The sequence below is a fragment of the Callithrix jacchus genome, chromosome 12 (assembly GCF_049354715.1).
Source record: "Callithrix jacchus isolate 240 chromosome 12, calJac240_pri, whole genome shotgun sequence".
Classification (NCBI taxonomy): Eukaryota; Metazoa; Chordata; class Mammalia; order Primates; family Cebidae; genus Callithrix; species Callithrix jacchus.
The window spans coordinates 30631282-30653296 of NC_133513.1; the positions used below are offsets into that span (position 1 = coordinate 30631282).

The following is a 22015-nucleotide window of genomic DNA, read 5'->3' on the forward strand; positions in this document are numbered from 1 at the left end:
GACTAGCCTGGCCAGCATAGTGAAACTCTATCTCTACTAAAAATACAAAAAATTAGCTGGGCGTGGTGGCATGCGCCTATACTTGCAGGTAATTGGGAGGCTGAGGCAGGAGAATCACTTGAACCCAGGAGGCAGAGGTCACAGTGGACTGAGATCACGCCACTGCACTCCAGCCTAGGCAACAGTGCAAGACTCCGTCTCAAATGTCTCAAAAAAAAAAAAACTAGCAGGGTGTGGTGGCTCACACCTGTAGTTCCAGCTACTTGAGAGGCTGAGGCAGGAGAATCTACTGAACCCAAGAGGAAATTGCAGTGAGTAAGACTGTGCCACTGCGCTTCAGCCTGGTCAACAGAGCAAGACTCCATCTCAAAAAAAGGGGGTAAGCGACATTAGGCCAGCTCGAGTGGGCAGCTCAGGGGTGAGTGTTAACCCCTGACTACCAGGGTGGTTCTGCCTCGTTAAAATGGGGGGTGGTGCCCGCTAAAAATTGGCACATCCTGTCTTCCTCAGGCACCAAGGCCTTTAAAAAGTTTGAGCTGTCCAGGTGTGGTGGCTCATGCTTGTAATCCCGGGACTTTGGGAGACTGAGGCAGGTGGATCACAAGGTCAAGAGATTGAGACCATCCTAGCCAACATGGTGAAACCCCATCTCTATTAAAAATACGAAAATTAGCTGGGCGTGGTGGCACCCGCCTGTAGTCCCAGCTACTCGGGAGGCTGAGGCAGGAGAATCGCTAGAACTCAGGAGGCGGAGGTTGCAATGAGCCAAGATCGCGCCACTGCACTTCAGCCTGGCTACAGAGCGACACTTCGTCTCAAAAAAAAAAAAAAAAAAAAAAAAAAAAAAACCGGGTGAAGTGACTCACGCCTGCAATCTCAGCACTTTGAGGCCGAGCTGGGCGGATCAGGAGGTCAAGACCATCCTGGCCAACATGGTGAAATCCCGTCTCTGCTAAAAATACAAAAATTAGCTGGGCGTGGTGCAGTCTCAGCTACTTAGGAGGTTGAGGCAGGAGAATCGCTTGAACCCGGGAGGCAGAGGTTGCAGCGAGCCAAGATCGCACAACTGCACTCCAGTCTGGCGACAGAGCGAGGCTCCATCTCAAAAAAAAAAAAAAAGGTTGAGCGTTGTGACCTGAGTCACCGCATAAGGAAAGTCTGTTTCTTCTCCTCAACCACAGGCTGTAGCTACAACTCCGCACAGAAAGCCAGGAGGTCCAGGACCGCCGCACAGTGAACATCCCGCTCTTCGCGGGGCCACGGGGACGGGCACACAAGCCAATAGGCTCCTGTTACGTCACAAATCCTGCCCTCAAGCCTGCGGAGCCTACCCCACGCACCGCTGACCCGGAGCCAAAAGAGCCGCGTGGCGCCCGACTCTGGCGTCACTTCCTCTCCCGCCATGGCGGCACAAGGCGCTGCTGCGGCGGTTGCAGCCGCTACTTCAGGGGTCACGGGGGAGGGCGAGCCCGGGCCCGGGGAGAATGCGGCCGCCGAGGGGGCCGCCCCATCCCCGGGCCGCGTCTCTCCGCCGACCCCGGCACGCGGCGAGCCGGAAGTCACGGTGGAGATTGGAGAAACATACCTGTGCCGGCGACCGGATAGCACCTGGCGTGAGGGCGGGGCCCAGGGCCTGGGGGCGGGGCCTGAGAACTCGTTCTCCTGGAGGCCGAGAGCCTGGGGCTGGGAGTGGGGAGGAGCGGGGACGGGGCTTGAGGAAAGAACGCTGAGTTCCAGGCGCTGAGATACCAACCCAATTCTGGGAGACTGTCGGCCTCGGATTTTGCTGAGCGACGCCTACAAACCCCCCGACTCAGGCAGAATTCTTCCCATTCCACTTCCTTGACCAGTCTTAGGTTTCATTCTGTTTTCTTGCTAACGCTGCTTCTTCACCCGTCTTGTCTCTGCGTCTTCTCCTTCCATTGGTTCCTGGCAGCCGGCCACAGAGAGAATACCTTCCAGAAAAACAACAGGCTCCCCTTTCGTAATGTTCTGCTGCTTTCTCTTATTTCAAAATTAACTTCAAATTCCTTCGAATGGCATTGGTTTTTGTGACCTCTCCAGTTTCTTTCTTTCTTTGGAGACAGTGTTGCTCTGTCACCCAGACTTCAGTGCAGTAGCACGGTCTCGGTTCACTGCAACCTCCACCTCCCAGGTTCAAGCGATTCTCCTGCCTCAACCTCCCGAAGCTGGGACTGCAGGCGCTCATCACCATGCCCAGCTAATTTTTGTATTTTTAGTAGAGATGGAGTTTCACCATGTTGGTCAAGTTGGTCTTGAACTCTTGACCTGGTGATCCGCCCAGCTCGGCCTCCCAAAGTGCTGGAATTACAGGCGTGAGCCACTGCACCCAGTTTTTAAACCTCTCCAGTTTCTAGCCAACCCTAGTGAAGGCCATTTCCAGGCCAGAACACACTGTGTCCTCTGAAGACCACACGGCTTTTTACCACCTGTGCCCACTGCTTGGAATGCCTTTTCTTTCTCCTTGTTCACCCGTCTAGCTCCTACTCAGCTTTTTAGCTTCGTATCCTTTGTGATGTCATCCTTGATTCCCCTTCAGGCGAAGTGAGTTGTTCCCTTCTCTGTGTTCCTGCAACATTTGTTTCATACCTCCGTCATAGTTTTTGCACCATTATGTTGTAATTTTCTCTCTGTGTCTTCCTCCATCATACTGGGAATTTCTGGAGGGCAGGACTTCTTGTGATTCATCACTGTGTCCTCTGTACCCGGCAACAACATAGCATATGGCCAGGCACATAGTGGTTGCCTTACTCATTTATTGAATGGTCTGCTGATTGTCAGGTGCTGTGCTAAAAATTTTGGAGGCATTAACTCACCTTCTAAGGTTGGCACGCTTTTTTTCTTTTTTCAGACAGGATCTCACTCTGGCACCCAGGTGGGAGTGCAGTGGCGCGTTGACAGGTCACTGCAGCCTAGACCTCCTGGGCTCAGGTGATCCTCCCACCTCAGCCTCTCAAAGTGCTGGGATTACTGGGCGAGCCACTGTGCCTGGCTGTTATCCCTCTTCCACAGATGAAGAGACTGAGGCTCAGAAAGATGGAATAACTTGCTCAGTCACACACCGCTAAAGTAGGGAGCTGGAATTATATATTAACGTAGGCTATTTTGTTTGTTTGTTTGTTTTGAGATGGAGTCTTGCTCTGTTGCCAGGCTGGAGTGCAGTGGTTCCATCTCGGCTCATTGCAACCTCTGCTTTCTGGGTTCAAGCGATTCTCCTGTCTCAGCCTCCGGAATAGCTGGGATTACAGGCATGCACCACCACACCCAGCTAAGTTTTGTATTTTTAGTAGAGACGGAGTTTCACCATATTGGCCAGGATGGTCTCGATCTCTGGACCTCGTGTTCCGCCTGTTTCCGCCTCCCAAAGTGCTGGGATTACAGGTGTGAACCACTGTACCCAGCCTAATTAGGGTGTCTTAATCCAGAGCCAACCTTCATGATCCCTGAACAAATGAATGACTGAGGGTATATGGCAAAATGAGCATTGAATTTAGGGTCAGACTTAAATTCAGTTAAGTCATCACTTTTCAAATCTGTGACCCTCGTAATCCTCAGTTTTGTTTTGTTTTTTGTTGTTTTTTTGGATTTTTGGTTTTTTTTTTTTTTTTTTGAGACAAGAGTCTCACTCTTGTCATCCAGGCTGGAGTGCAGTGGCTCACTGCAATGTTTGCATCACGGGTTCAACCAGTTCTCTTGCCTCAGCCTCCTAAGTAGCTGGGATTACAGGCGTATGCCACCACTCTATGCTTTTTTTTTTTTTTGTATTTTTAGTAGAGATGGGATTTTGCCAGGTTGGCCAGGCTGGTCTCAAACTCCTGGCCTCAAGTGATCTGTCTGTCTCAGCCTCCCAAAGTGCTTGGGATTACAGGTGTGAAATACCATGCCCAGCCAGTTTTTTTTTCTCTTCCGTAAAATAGGAATAACAGCCTCAACCTGGTCCACGTCACAGTTGTGGCGTGATTGAGCAGAATGGCAGAGGTAGACCAGCAAGGTTAGCTCATGTGTGGCCACTGACTCTGGACACCACTCCTCGGTGTGCAGGACTCCTCTTGTTCCAGCCTTACCTTCCCGATGATTCTAGCCTTTTTCCCTGTCACAGATTCTGCCGAAGTGATCCAGTCTCGGGTGAATGACCAGGAGGGCCGAGAGGAATTCTATGTACACTACGTGGGCTGTGAGTGGCTTGGTGCATCTGGGCCTGGGTGTGGGGAGTGGGGTGCCCTGGCAGCGCTCTCATGGCCCATCCTTACAGTTAACCGGCGGCTGGACGAGTGGGTAGACAAGAACCGGCTGGCACTGACCAAGACGGTGAAGGATGCTGTGCAGAAGAACTCAGAGAAGTACCTGAGCGAGCTTGCCGAACAGCCTGAGCGCAAGATCACTCGCAACCAAAAGCGCAAGCATGATGAGATCAACCATGTGCAGAAGGTCCGGGTCCCTTCCTGTCCCCGGGCCCAGGAGGCCCAGCTGCCTCTGCTGGCTCCCTTGGGTCTCTTGGGCCCCAGTGCCAAAACCATGGCAAATCCTGTTTCTTAAGCTCCTGTAGTGTGTCAGGGACTTTATCTACTTCCTTTTACTTTTCTTAGGTAAGAAAACAGGCCAAGAGAGGGTAAGGGCTTGGCTACATTCTCACAGCAAGGAAATGGTGCAGCTGGGACTAGGACTAGAATTCAGGCATCCTGCACCAGTAGCCTTTTTTTTTTTTTTTTTTTTTGAGGAGTTGTTTCGGTCTTGTTTCCCAGGCTGGAGTGCAATGGCGCTATCTCGGCTTGCTGAAACCTCCATCCCCCGGGTTCAAACGATTCTCCTGCTTTAGCCTCGAGAGTAGCTTGGATTACAGGCGTGTGCCACCGTGCCCGGCTAGTTTTGTATTTTTAGTAGAGACGGGGTGTATCCATGTTGGTCAGGCTGCTCTTGAACTCCTGACCTCAGGTGTTCCACCCACCTCAGCCTCCCAAAGTACTGGGATTATAGGCATGAGCGATCATGCCTGGCTGACCAGTAGCCTCTTGTCTCCTAGTGGCTGTGTCTTAGGAGACAAAATGACTTGAAGTGCAGTGGGAAAGACGAGAGTGTTATTGGGCATTTGCTATAGCCAAGCACCCTGCCAAGTCCTGTATATGTATAAGCTCCTCAAATCCTTCTCAACACTTCAGCACACAGGAATATTTACATTTTTCGTAGGTGAGGAAGCAGGCTCAGAGAGATTGAGTTACATGCCCAAGGTCACACAGCTAATAAAAGGGTGGGCTGAGTATAATGATGCCAAACACTTCTTAGCCAGTCAGCCGAAGCATTAAGCTCAGTATTTTAACATATGACCTCACTGACATTTCACAGCAAGCCTGTGAGGTAAGCATTAATATTATCCCCAATTTACAGAAGAGCTACAGATAGGTTTAAGGACCCAGACAAGGAATTAGATCTATCAGCTAGATTGTGCTTCCTCAGAGCTAGAGGCCTGAGCCATGATTTTGTTTTTTTCTTGAGAGAGAGGAGTCTTGCTCTGTTGCTTGGGCTGGACTTAAACTCCTGGGCTCAGATGTTCTTCCTGCCTCAGCCTCCTAAGTAGCTAGGACCACAGGTACACATCGCTGCATCTGCCTTGGTTTTTTCTTGTGTTGATATACAACAGTTGTACATATTATTGTTACGTTTTTTGAGACAGGGTCTCACTCTATCGTCTAGGCTGAGTGCAGTGATACAATCATCCCTCACTGTGGCCTCAGCCTGCTGGGCTCAGCAGTCCTGCCTCAGCCTCCTGAGTAGCTGAGACCACAGGAACGTGTCACCATACCTGACTAATTTTTTATTGTTTTGTAGAGACAGGGTATTGCTATGTTGCCCACACTGGTTTCAAACTCCTGGTCTCAAGCGATCCTCCTGCCTTAGCCTCCCAAAGTGCCGGGATTACAGGTATGAGCTACTGCTCCTCGCCATCTCTCAGTTTCTTAATTTAAATGAGGAGTGCAAACCAGAGCAAGATTTATCAAAGTCTCAAGATACCTAGACATTTGTTACTTTCTTTTTTTTTTTATTTTATTCATTTTATTTATTTATTTATTTAAAGATGGGGTTTCACTGTGATGGCCAGGCTGGTCTTGAACTCCTGACCTCAGGTGATCCACCCATCTCAGCCTCCCAAAGTGCTAGGATTACAGGCGTGAGCCACCGCACCCGGCCATTTGTTACTTTCAACCATTACAGTTTCATCCTTTTGAGTACATGAATTCAGTGGGCAAGCCCAGCATGTAAATTTAAGTGGAACAAAGGAAGTGGATAAGATAGAAAAATCAGGGTGTTGCACTTTACTGAGGGCAGGTATTGTTTTGAGAAGCTTTTATTTCACATTCAATAAAAGTGCAGGATTCCTCTTGTTCCAGCCTTACTTCCTGATGATCCTAGCATACATGTGTGTGTATATACAGACATATCAATAGGTTTATAGTGCCAAGTGTACTTCCTTCTGTGGTGTGATTAAAAAAATTGAAATACCCTAAATTGGAAAAACCCCTCAAGGTCTAAGGCAGCACTGCCCAATCGAACTTCCTATTGTAATGGAAATGTTCTTTAGCTGTACTATCCAGTACAGTAGCCACTAGCCACATAGGGATGTTGAGCACTTGAAATGTGTCTAATGTGACTAAGAATTAAGAATTTTAAAATTATGGTCAGGTGCAGTGGCTCATGTCTGTAATCCCAGCACTTTGGGAGGCTGAGGCGGATGGATCACTTGAAGTCAAGAGTTCGAGACCAGCCTGGCCAACATGGCGAAACCCTGTCTCTACTAAAAATACAGAAATTGGGCCGGGCGCGGTGGCTCACGCCTGTAATCCCAGCACTTTGGGAGGCCAAGGCGGGTGGATCACAAGGTCAAGAGATCGAGACCATCCTTGTCAACATGGTGAAACCCTGTCTCTACTAAAAATACAAAAAATTATCTGGGCATGGTGGCGCGTGCCTGTAATCCCAGCTACTCAGGAGGCTGAGGCAGGAGAATTGCCTGAACCTAGGAGGCAGAGGTTGTGGTGAGCCGAGATCGTGCCATTGCACTCCAGCCTGGGTAATGAGCAAAACTCGATCTCAAAAAAAAAAAAAAAAAAAACAAATACAAAAATTGGCTGGGTATGGTGGTGTGCACCTGTAATCTCAGCTACTCGGGAGGCTGAGGCAGGAGAATTGCTTGAACCCAGGAGGCGGAGGTTGCGGTGAGCCGAGATCGCGTCATTGTACTCCAGCCTGGGTAACAAGAGCGAAACTCCGTCCCCCCCCCGCAAAAATAGATACAAAAGTTAGCCAGTTGTAGTAGTGCCCACCTGTTATCCTGGCTATTTAGGAGGCTGAGGCAGGAGAATCGCTTGAACCCAGGAGGTGTGGAGGTTGCGGTGAGCCAAGATCGCACCACTGTACTTTATCCAGCCCGGGTAACAGAACAAAACTATCTCAAAAAAATTTTTTTTCGGAATTATAATTTTTAAAAATTTTTTATTTATTTTCATGTTTTTGTGACTGTTTTGCTCTATTGCCCAGGGTGGAGTGCAGTGGTGCGGTCTCAGCTTACTGCAACCTCCGCCTCTTGGATTCAAGCGAGTCTCCTGCCTCAGCCTCCTGAGTAGCTGGGACTACAGGCACGTACCACCATGCCCAACTCATTGTTGTATTTTTAGTAGAGATGAGGTTTCACTGTGTTTGGCCTCAAACTCCTGACCTCAAGTGATTTGCCCACCTCAGCCTCCCAAAATACTGGGAATACAGGTCTGAGCCACCGCACCCAGCCAAAATTTTCATTTTTTGAGACAGTGTCTCGCTCTGTCACCTAGGCTGGAGTGCAGTGGTGAGATCTCCAGTTACTGCAACCTCTGCCTTCCTGGCTTAAGCGATTGTCATGCCTCAGCCTCCCAAGTAGCTGGGATTACAGGCACATGCCACCACACCCAGCTAATTTTTTTATTTTTAGTAGAGACGGAGTTACGCCATGTTGGCCAGACTGGTCTGGAACTCCTGCCCTCAAGTGATCCACCCACCTCACCCTCCCAAAGTGCTGGGATTACAGGCATGAGCCACCATGTTTGGCTGAGTATAATTTTAAATAGCCCTATGTGACAAGTGGCTATTGGACAGCATAGATCTAAGATTAGTTCCCCAACTAGTATGCACTGAATAAAGACATGCCTCTGAGCTGGCAACCAGCAGGGTGGATAACGGGCCAGTGGTGATAAAAATCAAAGAATAGGTAATGAAACAATCATCCAGTTAATAATAGCACGGTTCTTTAGAGCCTAATTAATGTTTAATTGTAAATAAATTGCAACAATTAAGAAAAGTAGTGTTTTTGTAGTTCTTTATTGCATTTGCAGAAGAGGACTGTATTTTGTGAGAATTGGGGAATGTGTCTTAAAGGGACTTGTGAGGAAGAAAATATTTCTTCCTCATCTTTACAGTGGCTAGGTTCAGAATTGGACAGATCAGGGGCCCACGCCTGTCTCTGCTGAGTACCAGTTCTGTGACCTTGGGCAAGTGATGTCACATCTTTGTGGCCTCAGTTTCCTGTCTTGTGCAACAGGCACAGTGAGCACTCTTGTTTCAAAGTCTCACTGTGAGGATGAAATGCAATAATGTCATCTGGGTGCAGTGGCTCATGCCTGTCATTGCAGCACTCGGGGAGGCTGAGATGACTGGACCATTAGAGGTCAGAAGTTTGAGACCAGCCTGGCCATTATGGTGAAAGCCCATCTCCACTAAAAATACAAAAAAAGGTGGGGTGCTGTGGCTCACACTGGCGATCCCAGCAGTTTCGGATGCCAAGGCGGGTGGATCATTTGAAGATAAAGAGTTCAGGATCAGCCTGGCCAACATGGTGAAACCCCATCTCTACTAAAAATATAAAAAATGAGTGGAGAATGCTGGTGGGCACCTATAATTCCAGCTACTTGGGAGGCTGAGGTGGGAGGATCGCTTGAACTTGGGAGGTAGAGGCTGTAGTGAGCCGAGATGACATCATTGCACTCCAGCCTGGACTAGAGTGAAACTTCCTCTCAAAAAAAAAAAAAAAAATGCTGGGTGTGGTAGCAGGTGCATGTAGTCTCAGCTACTTGGAAGGCTGAGGCAGGAGAATCACTCAAGCCCAGGAGCTGGAGATTGCAGTGAGCCGTGATGTCGCCACAGTACTCTAGCCTGGTCGACAGAGCGAGAGACGATCTCAGAAAAAGAAAGAATGTCTATGCCGTGCTTACCACTTGGAATAAATGGCAGTTTGCTAGTCCCGGAGGGCAAGGGACCTCACTTTGCCCTGCCTGTTTACTGCTCTGTAAAACTGAAATAACGCATCTGGGCGTGGTGGCTCATGCCTGTAATCTTAGCACTTTGGAGGCTGAGGTGGGTGGATCACCTGAGGTCAGGAGTTGGAGACCAGTCTGGCCAACATGTGAAACCCCTTCACTACTAAAAATACAAAAGGTACCCAGACATGGTGGCATGCACCTATAATCCCAGTTACTCGGGAGGCTGAGGCAGGAGAATTGCTTGAGCCCAGGAGGCAGAGGTTGCAGGTTGCAGTGAGCCTAGGTGGTGCCACTGCATTCCAGCCTGAGCCACAGAGTGACTCCGTCTCAAAAAAAAAAACGCTCTATGTAAGGGTTAGTGAAAGGATTAGATGAGGCCAGGTAAGCACAGTGCTTTGTGGAGAGGGGTTCTGGGTAAAGTGCTGGCTCCTTCGTCCCTTCTCAGCCATGGGAAAGGGCCTCATCTGCCCTGTGTAGGTCACAGGCTGTCTTGGGTCCCTCCTCCGTTGCCAGGCTGTACTCAGTTCCTCCCGCAGAGTCTGGCCTAAGAGTGGGACATGCTGTGAGTGTAGCGTGATTCTTAGTCTCTGCTTTCTGAGGACTTGGAAGATAGGGAACCGAGGTGGCCATACTTGGAAAGTGTTTCCCTGTTGACCACATCTCACTGCACTTGGGAACTAGGGAATGTTTTCTGCATGGGAAGAATCCGGTCAGGTCTCCTGGAGTGGGTGAGAAGAATCTTGAGCCTTGAAGGACAGGAAAGAGCACCATAACAACAGTGACACAGGATAGGTCACAAAGCATCACAGACTCACCTGACTCATGCACTCCATGCCAGGCTGAGGAAGTGTTTTCTGCTGGCAGTGAGAGAAGGAAGGGCATTTTCCAGGTGGAAAGAGCTGTTTGTGCAAAAGCATGAAGGCCGCATAAAGTGGGCTGCTGATAGCAATGAGGAGGCTGGGGCTGGAAGCTGGGAATCTGAGGAGGCCTCGTCAATTGTCTAGACCTGAGATGGGGCCATGACTACTTGGAGCAGGACAGAGAGAATTCCAGAGAGGGCCCAATTCCAGAGATGTCAGAGGTAGAGTCTACATCCACTGTATTAGGACTTGGCCAGGCTGAGGGAGAGGGAAGAGTCTGAGGCAGGCCTAGTTATGGGTCTTGGATGGTGGGACCAAGGGTGATGTTCCCAGTGAAATGAGCAACTCAGGAGGAGCCGCAGGTTTGCAGGGAGGAGTGTTGAGGTCCTTTTTGCACATCTTGAGTCTGCTGTCCCTGTGGGAGGGACCTCTGGGGCAGTCCCATGGGCAGGTGGGGTCTAGTGCTCAGGAAAGGGGTCCAGGCACATCAGGGAGGTAGTGACAGTTCCTACAGTGGATCTGGAAAGCTTTCCTCTGGCTCTCACAACTTTGGCAGAGCTGGATTACCCGCATCATGCAGCTAAAGCCCCTATCCTGATCCTAACCCTGTTCATCTGGCAAAAGGTCCGAACTTGGGCATCAGGGATGTCTGGGATATCCAGGGGATGGGGCGGGTGGATGCGAGAGGAGCTTAGACTGGCCAGCTTCAGAACTGAGTCAGACAGGTCAGCTACGTGTGTGGTTATTATTGCCATCCAGGGAATGAGGTCTGGAAAACAGCAGGGAGGGCTTGTGGGTCCTGGATGGGAAGGGACAACCTGGTCACCACTTCTGTTCACCCCTGCCCACTTTTCTTTCCTGGCTCAGACTTATGCAGAGATGGATCCCACCACGGCAGCCTTAGAGAAGGAGCACGAGGCGGTAAGCGGGGTGGGGAGCTGCCTGCAGGTCCCCGATCTCCCCTTGCTGAGGAGCCCCTGCTGAGCCGTGCACTGTGCCCCACTCCTACCTGCAGATCACTAAGGTGAAGTACGTGGACAAGATCCACATCGGGAACTATGAAATTGATGCCTGGTACTTCTCACCGTTCCCCGAAGACTACGGGAAACAGCCCAAGCTCTGGCTCTGCGAGTACTGCCTCAAGTACATGAAATACGAGAAGACCTACCGCTTCCACCTGGTGAGGCTGGGCCGGCCGGGCCAAGCAGGGCAGGGGCCTGGTAGAGACGGAGGCCAGCATGGAAGCTGAGCACGGCCGCGTAGGCAGCTCCAGGGAGGAGACGGGCCCAGAGGAGCAAGTACAGGGAAGAGCTGCTGGGCATCAGAAGGCCTGGATTCCAGGCCTGGCTTTGCTGTTGCTGTCAGGGTGACCTTGCTGACTCCAGACCTCAGCTTCCTCTTTTCTGGAATGGGTACAGTAACTCACCCCTTCAGGTCTTTTGCCAAGGCCAGTCCCATCCTAGGAAGCACACATAGCCCCTGGCAGTGGGACCTTAAGATGTGGATGAAATTGGGGGCTGTCAGGAAGGGGGCGCTCTTATCATGGCATAGTGGGCTGCTTCCCAAAGTGTGGAACCTGAGGCGAATAGGTGTGGTTTAGGGAGGCCATGGTCATGGACGGGCGCCTCCAGAGCCAGGCCCATGGACCCCACCCCGCTGTGTGATGCTCTGTGCCTGGGCCTTGGTCTGTAAAGAAGGATCGCCCTCCTCAGGCTGCTGGGAGGATTACTGGATGCAGGTGAAGTGTTGAGGGAAACAGAGGCAGAGACTTGCTCCAAGGCATGCAGTGGTGGGTGGGGGCCACCTAGCAGAGAACCTATAGGCAGTGAGCCTGTTCTCTCGTCCCCCAACCAGGGCCAGTGCCAGTGGCGGCAGCCCCCGGGGAAGGAGATTTATCGCAAGAGCAACATCTCTGTGTATGAAGTCGACGGCAAAGACCATAAGGTGAGTGGGTAGGCGGGGCTAGGGGAGGCCGAGAGGCCCTGGGCACCTCTCAGATGATCCTCATCACCACCAAAGGGGAGGGGGCAGCCTTAACGTGAGCCTCTGCGGGCAGAAGCCCTCCGAGGGGCCGAGCATGGCAGCTCACCTGCAATCCTAGCTAGCACTTTGGGAGGCCAAGGTGGGCTGACTGCCTAAGCTCAGGAGTTGGAGAGTAGCCTGGGCAACATGGCAAAACCCCCATCTTTAGCCAGCATGGTGGTGCGCACCTGTAATCCCAATTCTGGAGGCTGAGGCACCAGAATTGCTTGAATCTGGGAGGTGGAGATTGCAGTGAGCCAAGGTGGTGCCACTGCACTCCAGCCTGGGTGACGAGTGAGGATCTGTCTCAAAAAAAAAAAAAGGCCTATGAGGGCCTCCTAGCCCTGCGCTAGGCCTGTGGTTGGCGCACAGGAAATGCAGGGCCCTGTGGCCCCAGGACTCTTTTGCTGGTGGGGTTAGGTTCAAGCTTGGGTTGTTCTGGAACCCAGAGTGGAGATTATCTTGCCTTAGGCTGTTTTTAGAAGCACTTTCTCCTTGCATTGGAAAGAAAGGTGTTTGTTTTCGCCTGGGAGGGGACCGCTTTGTGTGAAATTTCCTGCTGAGAGCTCTGTGGCTATCAAGGGCTGAGTTCCTTGTTCCTGGCCCCGAATGACTTCAGCGGGGCAGGTTGGGGCCTTTGGGACCTTCTCTGCTGTTGTAGAGAACTTTGCCTTTGCCTTGTCAGCCTGGGAGGGCCTCCCCTAGTGTTCTAACTTCCCATAGATAGGCCATACAGCATAGGACGGAGAGGGCAGAGGGCAGGCTTCAGAGTGGCCCCACTCACTTCAGGGTGGCTCACATTGCCCTATCACTTCCTCACTGACCACAGACAAGTGACTTAACATAGTTTGTTCCTGTTTCCTTGTCTGTAAGACAGGAGTCATAATATTTACCTAGCTCTGTTAGTGGAATAAATGAGACAGCAAATGTCAAGTACTCAGTGCAGTGCTTGCGCTAGTAAGTGCTTAATTAACACAGTCTTGTTATTATCAGTGGCCTCTTGAGGCTTGGTTAGCCCTGGACTCTGAGAATGCGCAGGCTGGGCCCGGCCCTTGTCCCTGCTCTGCCTTCCTGAGCATGACTGGGTGGAATGGCAGAAGGGCCCCTGCTGGAGATGTGGGGGTGCTTTCCAGCTCTGTCCTCTGCCAGCTCCGAGGCCCTGGGCAAGCACTTCCACTCTGGGAGCTTCAGCTTCCTCCTGAGTGAGATAGGCCTGGCAGTGCTGGGCTCGCACGGCTGCCAGGTTGGATGAGAGAGTAGCTGTGGTGTCATAGACCAGGGAGCCCCTTAGTATGTGCCATGAAGCCAAACTCGGTCCCATTGTCCCCTGCTGGAGTGCAGCCAAGTGGGCAGACAGGGCTGGAGCTGTGGAGTCAGGCTTGAGGCTCCTCCATTCAGCAGACATTTACCAGGCACCCAGCTTCATACTTAGCCTCGTGCTGGACACTGGGGACATAGTCATGAACAGGAAAGTCTCAATTCCTGCCTCAGAGCCTCAGTTTCCCAAGCTGAAACAGTGACAGTTAATGTCTGTGAAAACCGAACCAGATCCTGCATGGAAGGCACCTGCCCTGTATTTGGCCCTCAGAAGGGGTGGCCGGGTTTCGCCCAGCTCTGCTGGTGCCTCTGGAGTGGTTGCCCTCTGATTTCCAGTTCCCTGTCTGTCAGAGGCTGACCAAAGACTCCTTCCAGTGTTAAATCTGGCTGGACTGGCAAGGCACCCACTTGCTACGTTGTGGTGCTGGCTCCTGGAGGCCAGCTGGGTGGGTCCTGTGCCTGCCCCCTGAGCCTGTCTCCCCCTCCTTGCCCCTAGATTTACTGTCAGAACCTGTGTCTGCTGGCCAAGCTTTTCCTGGACCACAAGACACTGTATTTTGATGTGGAGCCATTCGTCTTTTACATCCTGACCGAGGTGGACAGGCAGGGGGCCCACATTGTCGGCTACTTCTCCAAGGTGCTGGGTTGGGAAGCTGGGGGCGGGGAGGGCGAGGGTAGGCATGAATTGAGTGGAGACAGAGCCTCCCCAGTGGCCCTGAGCACCTGCCCCCTACAGGAGAAGGAGTCCCCAGATGGAAACAATGTGGCCTGCATCCTGACCTTGCCCCCCTACCAACGCCGAGGCTACGGGAAATTCCTCATCGCTTTCAGTGAGTGGCTCCTGGCCTGTCTGGGAGGGGGATACCTGTGGGGCAAGGGTGCCAGGGCGGGCTGAATCCTAGGTTCCTCTTTGTGCCGCTGCCAGGTTATGAGCTGTCCAAGCTGGAGAGCACGGTCGGCTCTCCAGAGAAACCGCTGTCTGACCTGGGCAAGCTCAGCTACCGCAGCTACTGGTCCTGGGTGCTGCTGGAGATCCTGCGGGACTTCCGGGGCACGCTGTCCATCAAGGACCTCAGGTGAGGGAGCCTCTGGGGCACAGTGTCCATCAAGGACCTCAGGTGGTAGGGCTTCCCGGGCCCTGAGGGCAGGGCTTGTCCTGAGATGGGCCATGATCCTGTCTCTGTTCCCTGTTGCCCTCTTGGCCAGATCCCGAAAGGGCACCATGTCTGGCATTTGCTTGCATCCCTTTTTGCAGCCAGATGACCAGCATCACCCAGAATGACATCATCAGTACCCTGCAGTCCCTCAACATGGTCAAGTATTGGAAGGGCCAGCATGTGATCTGTGTCACACCCAAGCTGGTCGAGGAGCACCTCAAAAGTGCCCAGTATAAGAAACCACCCATCACAGGTGGGTAGGGGACTGTCGTGTGTGTGTGTGGGGGGGGAAGGAGTTGGTGGTAGGTATACGGACTGCTAGGAGTCAAGGCCTCCTTATTGCTGTCACATGATCACAAACCAGTCAGACCAGCTCCCTGGATGGAGCCCAGGCAGGCCTCTCATTCCTGGGCTTCCCTGCCCCTCCCCAGCACAGCCTGCCCTTTTGTACTCACCCGGAGGAGGTGAAACCTGGCCTGAGCCCAGAGTAGGGCAGCCGAGTGTGAGCTGGCCTGGCCGAGGCCCAGCCCTGCCTCCTGCCCCTTCTCCCCACAGTGGACTCCGTCTGTCTTAAGTGGGCACCCCCCAAGCACAAACAAGTCAAGCTCTCCAAGAAGTGAGCGGCCTGGCCCCCGTCGTTGGACCCGTGCCTCCTGGCCCCCAGCCTGTAAATATGTACAGACCTGTTTTGTCATTTTTTTTATTAAAGTCCATTCTGCTGGTGGCCCTGGACTTTGGAGGTGGGAGGGAGAGGCCAAGAGCCGATGTTCTTCCTTTCACTTCACACGTGCATAGCGAGTTGTGCTCAAACATTTTACTCTTTCCTGCCCTGTTACCCCCACCCCAGATCCAAGCGCCAGCGCAGTTCCGGTGGGGGCTCAGTCCTCCGGAGTACAGGAGTCAGGGCTCAGGGGCACTCAGTGGCCAGTGGGCAAGATTGAGACCTTTCCTGTCCTTGAAAAGAAGCTGCACAAAGGTGGCCCCAGCCCAGAACACAGGGAGAGGGCAGAGAGATGTGCTCGTCAGGCTGGCAGGTGGGCGTGGGAGCAGTCTTCTGGAAACAGGTGGGAGCAGGGCTCATTTGCGTAGCCAAGGATCCCAAGAGCTCCACAGGAGCCTGGCCAATGGGCTGGTCCATGGCAGGTGAGGGGCCAAAGGCTCTGATCATTGCCACAGGCAATAAAACTTGTGACTGTCAGTTATAGTCCCAAAGAGCACACCCAGAAGAATGGGCTCAAAGATCAAGATGGGGCCCCAGCCTCCTGCAGAGTCCCGGAAGAAGGGCCCAAGCCAGGCCCGGTGTCCAAAGGCCATCAGGGAGGGACCAGGCTCCTGTCCTTGAGTGTGACGCATCCATCCTGGAAGCAGGGCCAGTTCAGTGCTCGCTGAGCCATGGGCAGAGGAGGCCCAGAACCAGGCCCAGAGGCAGGAGAAGGATGGGCTTCAGCAAGCCCTGGGCTGGGGGGGCAGAGCTGAATGCCAGGTGGCTGCCACAGAGGTTGATGTCAGGCTGGGACTCCTGGGTTTGGGGCACCACACGAGGCTTGAGTTCTGGCGCCTTGCTGTGGATCCAGGAGGCATAGCTGGAGGCCAGAGTGTACACCCCAGGCCTGTTGCGGGCTCCACAGGCATCGCCCCAGCTCACAATGCCTGTTAGGTACCAGACACCCTCCATGGGGCAGGAGAGCGGCCCCCCAGAGTCACCCTGAGGAGAGAAGCCACACAGCAGCCGTCAGGACCAGGCCAGGTCTCCTCTCCCAAGCTGCCCTGGTCATCTGCCTCCCTGGACCCACGCTTACCTGGCAGGCGTCCTTGCCCCCCTCCACGTAGCCAGCACACACCATGTCCTCCTGGACAAAGTGCGGCTCCTCAGGCTTGGCATTGATGTTGTACAGGCAGTTACACGTCTCACGACTGATCAGAGGCACCTCGAGTTGCTGCAGTGGCCTGGGGGCCTGGAGGCTCACTGTGGGGGCAAAAGACGCTTACCCAGGGCCCCGCCCCAGTCAGGTGGCCCTCCATGCCTCTAGGCATCCCGTGTCCCGCCTCACCTGAGGGGGCCGTGTGGCCCCAGCCAGTGACAGTGCAGTGGAGGCCATTGGGGAAGGAGGCATTGGCTGCAGGGAGGCAGATGGGCCGGATGTAACGGGAGTAAGTGACGGGGCTGTCAAGTTGGAGGAGTGCGATGTCACCCTGGGAGCCCTCCTGGAGGTAGCTGGGGTGGGTGAAGATTTCCTTCACGGTGCTGACCTTGGCATCCAGGGAGTAGTCCAGCTGGTGGGCCCCCAGCTTGACCTCATAGTCTTCCTTGCGGTGCTCGCTGCAGGCACAGGGCAAAGGCTGGGACCCAGGAGATCTCTCCTTGTTCCCCAACCCCCGCTGCCTTGTAGCATTCAACCCGATTCCAATCAGCCCCTTTTAGGTCTCAAATTGCACCTTAGTTTTATCCTGTAACCTCTGATCCCTCACCTTCACTTCTAACTGGCCCTTCCAAACTTAATTGACACCCTCAAACCCAACCCAAGAACCCCAGCCTTTGACCTGGATTGACCCATGAACTTGAACCTCCAGCCCATTTTTTACTTCCACGGTACCTGGGGAAGCAGTGAGCAGCTGACAGCACCCACTGCTCAGACACGAGAGAGCCACCACACACATGGATGCCGTCGTGGGTGATGCTGACCTGCCAGGGCCACTGCCCCTGGTCTGCACTGCTGCCACCTGTGATGCGTGCTTGGGAGGCCACACCGCAGGGGGCTGCCGGGGAGGAAGGGAAGGGGTCAGGTTGTTAGCCCGGCCACTCCTGCGCAGCCCAGCTCTGATACAGAGCTTGGTAAGTGGGTTCACAGGAGTCAGTACCCCTTTGTCCCCTCCCAGGCATGGGCAGTTCTGCCCCTTCTGTCCACTACTCATTACCTAATTCAGGTCTCATAGCACCCTCCCTCCTTGCAAGCCTTCTGTCCATCCCGCCTCTTAGAAGATTTTCATAAGCCCCCAATCTGACGAGGCCACAGCCCTGCTTAAACCCTTCCCTGGCTCCACGCTGCCCTTAAGAAACCTTCCAGGCGGCCATAGCACTGCCCTCGGCCCCAGCCATCCCCTCTGGACCCTGCAGTTGTGTACATCAGGCCACATACTTGTTTACCCGGGACCTTGGCTGATCCAGGTCACTCTACCTGAAGTGCCCTTCCCCATCCTTACTGTGGCAAACTTCCCTCTACCTGTGGATGCTTGATTGGAATGGCAGCCCCTCTGTAGCCTGGCGGGCTCCTGCTGGCTGAGCTGGGCATTGCTTCAGAGCCCAGGCCCCCGACCCCTGGCCTCATGCTCCCCGAGCTGCCCAATCTCACGATTGTTCCAGAGTCCACAACTGTGTCTGTTTCCACCACACCAACCTGGGTGTTGCGTAGGGGCAGATTCCCTTGTCTGCAGCGCCCGTGGCGTTGTGGACATGAACAGCAGAACTGGAATCCCATGACGTGAATGTCTAGTTTCCAGAACAGCCCCAGCCCCACCTGCACTGAGGCCACTGTTTGGAGTGGGGCCCAACTACTCTTCACAAAATCATCTAGGAGCAGAGAAAACTGCAGCCCGGTTCTTCCTCTCCCTCACCATCATGACAACAGCCACTAGAGAGCCCAGCGGCTGTGCCAGCCCCGGGAAGGGCTTTTCACCTCCTCATCTCCCTGCCTTCTCTCCACAGCCCCAGGAGACTAACATGAGCAGCTTCATTTTAGAGTCAAAGAGTCTAAGGGCTTAGAAAAGTAGGAGACTTGGCCAGTGACACATAGCCAGTGCACAGCGAAGCTGGGATTGAAAGCCAGTCTGACTCAGAGCCGGGTTGTGTGCCTTCCAAGAAAGGAGACCCTTGGTTTGGTTCCCTCAAAACCACCTCAAGAATGGGAACAGTGGCTCACACCTGTAATCCCAGCACTTTGAAAGGTGGAGGCAGGAGGATTGCTTGAATCCAGGAGTTCAAGACCTGCCTGCCCAACATAGCGAGGCCCCCATCTCTACCAAAACAAAACAAAAACAACTAACTAGCTAGGTGTGGTGGCATGCACCTGTAGTCCCAGCTACTCGGGAGGCTGAGGGGAGAGGATCATGTGAGCCTGGGAGGTTGAGGCTGCAGTAAACTGTGATCCCACCACTGCACTCCAGCCTGGACGATGACAGACCCAGACCCTGTCTCAAAAGACAAAACCAAACCAAAAACCATCTCAATTGCGCCACTTTGGGAGTCAGATGGTCTGAATCCCAGCTGCACCCTCACTGGCAGTGTGCCCTAGTCAAGTTACTGCTTCTCTGCACCTCAGCACCTCGGAACCTCTGTCCATAAGGTGAGGGCTACAACCCCCGCCTCCTTGGGAGCCCTAAGAGAATGCAGTGGGAGGGCAGCCCAGCCAAGGGCCAGGCACTGGTTAAACCCCAGGGGAATCCGATCCAAGTCCCATCCCCCTCCCCTCTTCTCTCTCCGAGGAAAGCCTCACCTTCTGCCCCTTCCGCTCCTGGAAAGAAAGAGGGAGAGATGAGTAGAGGGAGACTGGGGTTTCCTGACCCCTCAGCACCGACCACTGTTCCAGAGGGCTGCCCCTTCCCTGGCAGAGCCAGGGTGGGAGCAGGAGGCCAAGAGCTAGGGAAGCCGGGGGTTTTCTTGGGCCCCAGACAAGGGCGCACCCCAGAAAATGATCACGCCGGCTCCCTCCAGCACATTGTCCTTACCCCGCCCCCACGTCCTCACCTGTTCCCAACTGGAATAATCCAAGACAGAGCAGAATGGCCACAGCCCCTGGCTGCTCAGGCCCCAGGACCCCCTTCTGGGCCATGGCCCAGGACAAGGGCCCCTGGGGCAGACTCCAGGAGCACAAGGTAGGAAACTAGGGGTGGTGTTGAAGGCAGGACCCAGATGTTGGCTCAGAGGGAAGGATAGCAGAATTCGGGCTGGGAAGGGGCAGCAGGTGTCCAAGGCTGGCCTCTAAGGCAGGGAGCGGCCACAGCAGGAGACGCCTGGAGTCTCCTCAGCGAGCAGTGTGGACGAGTCACTGGCACGGTCTGGCTACGCAGGGTCCTCCCAGGAGTGGCTGCACTTACCTGCCCGCCCCTCCCCTGGCCCCGCCCTCTGGCTCCTCCTGCCACCAAAGTCAAGAGTCCTTCCAGAGCCCCAGGCCCGCCTGTGTGTGCCTGTCTTTGTGTGTGTGTTCCAGTGTGTAGTACGAGGTGTGATGTGTGTGTATGCTTGTGTAGGCTGTGTGTGTCCCTTGTATGGTGTGTGTATGTGGTGTGGTGTATGTGTGTACATGTGTAGGTCGTGTGTGTCCTTGTGTGTGTAGTGTCTTGTGTGTGCACGCACGTGCATGTGGTATGTGTGTGTGTGTGTGCGCGGCCTCCCTGGAACGTGACTCTCCTCCGCCTCACGTCTTTCAGATATCTCAGGCCAGTTATGCCCCCCAGGGCCTCCCTCCCTTCTTAGGCCAGGAACCGGAGTTTAAGACACCAGGATCCGATATCCATCAGGTCCTTTCTGCAAAGCCAGCACCTCATGGGTGGTAGCGAGCTTGTCCGGCAGCACCAATCATCCCGCAGACATTTCCTGAGTGCCTATGATGCTCCCAGGTGCCCAGGACAAAACAGACACCAGCCCCATCCCCGCTGAGCCATGAGCTGGTGAAGTAGGGGTGACAAATATTACACTCAGGCTGGCAAGGTGGCTAGTCTGCTTTGGGAGGCTGAGGCTGGAGCATCGGTTGACACCAAGAGTTCCAGACCAGCCTGGGCAACATAGTGAGGCCTCATCTCTACAAAAAAATATAAAAATTAGGCAGGTGTGCTGGTGCATGCCTATGGTCCCAGCTACTTGGGCGGCTGAGGCAGGAGGACTGCTTGAGCCTAGGAGTTTAATGCAGCATTGAGTTATGATCACACCACTGCAGTCCAGCCTGGGCAACAGAGGGAGACCCTATCTCAAAAAAAAAAAAAAAAAAAAAAAGCCAGGCATGGTGGTGCACGCCTGCAATATCAGCACATTGGAGGCCAAGGTGGGTGGATCATGAGGTCAGGAGTTGGAGACCAGTCTGACCAACATGGTGAAACCCTGTCTCTACTAAAAATACAAAAAATTAGCTGGGTGTGGTGGCGGGCACCTGTAATCCCAGCTCCTCAGGAGGCTGAGGCACAAGGTTTGCTTAAACCCAGGAGGCAGAGGTTGCAGTGAGCCAAGATTGTGCCACTGCACGCCTGCCTGGGTGACAGAGCAAGACTCTGTCTCAAAAACAAAAAAATGTAATTACACAATAATTTCAAGCTAGAAATAGTGATGAAAGAGAATGGCATGATCGAATCACAGCCTGGCAAAGGCTGGCATCATAAAAGGGTCCTTGATGAACTGCCTTGACAGCTGAGACTGAAAGAGGTTAAGAAAGGCGGTAAGGTGAAGATGGGAGGATGGAGTGGAGAGGGCAGAGGCTCAGGGAAAGAAGGCCCACCGTGTGGCTGCAGTGGGAGGGAGGCATGTCCTCTGGTGCGGACCTCTGGTCATTCAAAACACCTGTTGAGGCTGGGTGTGGTGGCTCATGCCTGTAATCCTAGCACTTTGGGAGGCTGAGGTGGGAGGATCACCTAAGGTCAGTAGTTTGAGACCAACCTGGCCAACATGGTGAAACCTTGTCTTTACTAAAAATACAAAAAAATTACCCAGGCGTGGTGGCGCATGCCTGCAATCCTAGCTACTGGGAAGGCTGACACAGGACAATCACTTGAACAAGGGAGGCAGAGATTACAGTGAGCCAAGATCGCGCCACTGCACTCCAGCCTGGGTGACAGAGCAAGACTCCGTCTCAAGACAAAAACCAAACAACACCTGTTGGGTCTGAGCTTCAGGAAAAGCAGAGCCTCGTGTCCCCACCTGCTTTCCAGAGACCAGCTGTCTAGGGCCCAGGCTGGAGGTCAGGTGATTCCTCTGGTAGGTGAGTGGAAGGGGCCTGACTGGAAGGGGTCTTAGCTGGGAGGAGGGGGCAAGATATGGGCCCTGATAGGTGGGTTTTGGCAAAGGATGGGGTATGTGTAGTGTTTGTGGGAATGGCATGGGGTGACTGGCTGGGAATGGGAGCAGGTGGGGATGTACACACCATGAAGATCCTGGGGATTATTCTAGCTGGCATGTAGGTGCTAAGGCTAAGCCTGGTCTTATAAGAACCTCCGGCCTGGCCAGGCGTGGTGGCTCACGCCTGTAATCCCAGCACTTTGGGAGGCCGAGGCGGGTGGATCATGAGGTCAAGAGATGGTGAAACCTCGTCTCTACTAAAAATACAAAAAATTAGCTGGGCATGGTGGCGCGTGCCTGTAATCCCAGCTACTCAGG

The 22015-nt window shown here is 53.5% G+C and overlaps 2 protein-coding genes across 4 annotated transcripts; one reads left to right on the forward strand and one right to left on the reverse strand.

The window, feature by feature from the left end:
* Nucleotides 1-1384: 1384 nt before the first annotated feature.
* KAT8 (lysine acetyltransferase 8) lies at nt 1385-15382 on the forward strand. 2 transcript variants are annotated; one of them, XM_002756082.7, is made up of 11 exons: nt 1385-1613; nt 4121-4195; nt 4274-4449; nt 11030-11083; nt 11178-11342; nt 12017-12106; nt 13998-14138; nt 14238-14331; nt 14427-14577; nt 14757-14911; nt 15214-15382. In XM_002756082.7, exons 1-11 carry the CDS (start codon nt 1403-1405, stop codon nt 15276-15278), a joined length of 1377 nt encoding a protein of 458 aa, XP_002756128.1. In that variant the 5' UTR covers nt 1385-1402; the 3' UTR covers nt 15279-15382. The 2 variants fall into 2 exon arrangements, with proteins under 2 accessions (XP_002756128.1, XP_009007719.1); XM_009009471.5 differs by lacking the exon at nt 13998-14138.
* PRSS8 (serine protease 8) lies at nt 15345-19712 on the reverse strand. Of its 2 annotated transcripts, XM_002756083.5 has the most exons (6): nt 19400-19712; nt 19149-19166; nt 17253-17415; nt 16710-16978; nt 16458-16624; nt 15345-16363 (listed from the first exon to the last, which is right to left on the reverse strand). In XM_002756083.5, the coding sequence occupies exons 1-6, from the start codon at nt 19482-19484 to the stop codon at nt 16034-16036; spliced, it is 1032 nt and encodes a 343-aa protein (XP_002756129.1). In that variant the 5' UTR covers nt 19485-19712; the 3' UTR covers nt 15345-16033. The 2 variants fall into 2 exon arrangements, with proteins under 2 accessions (XP_002756129.1, XP_054098766.1); XM_054242791.2 differs by lacking the exon at nt 19149-19166.
* Between the last annotated feature and the right edge of the window lie 2303 nt (nt 19713-22015).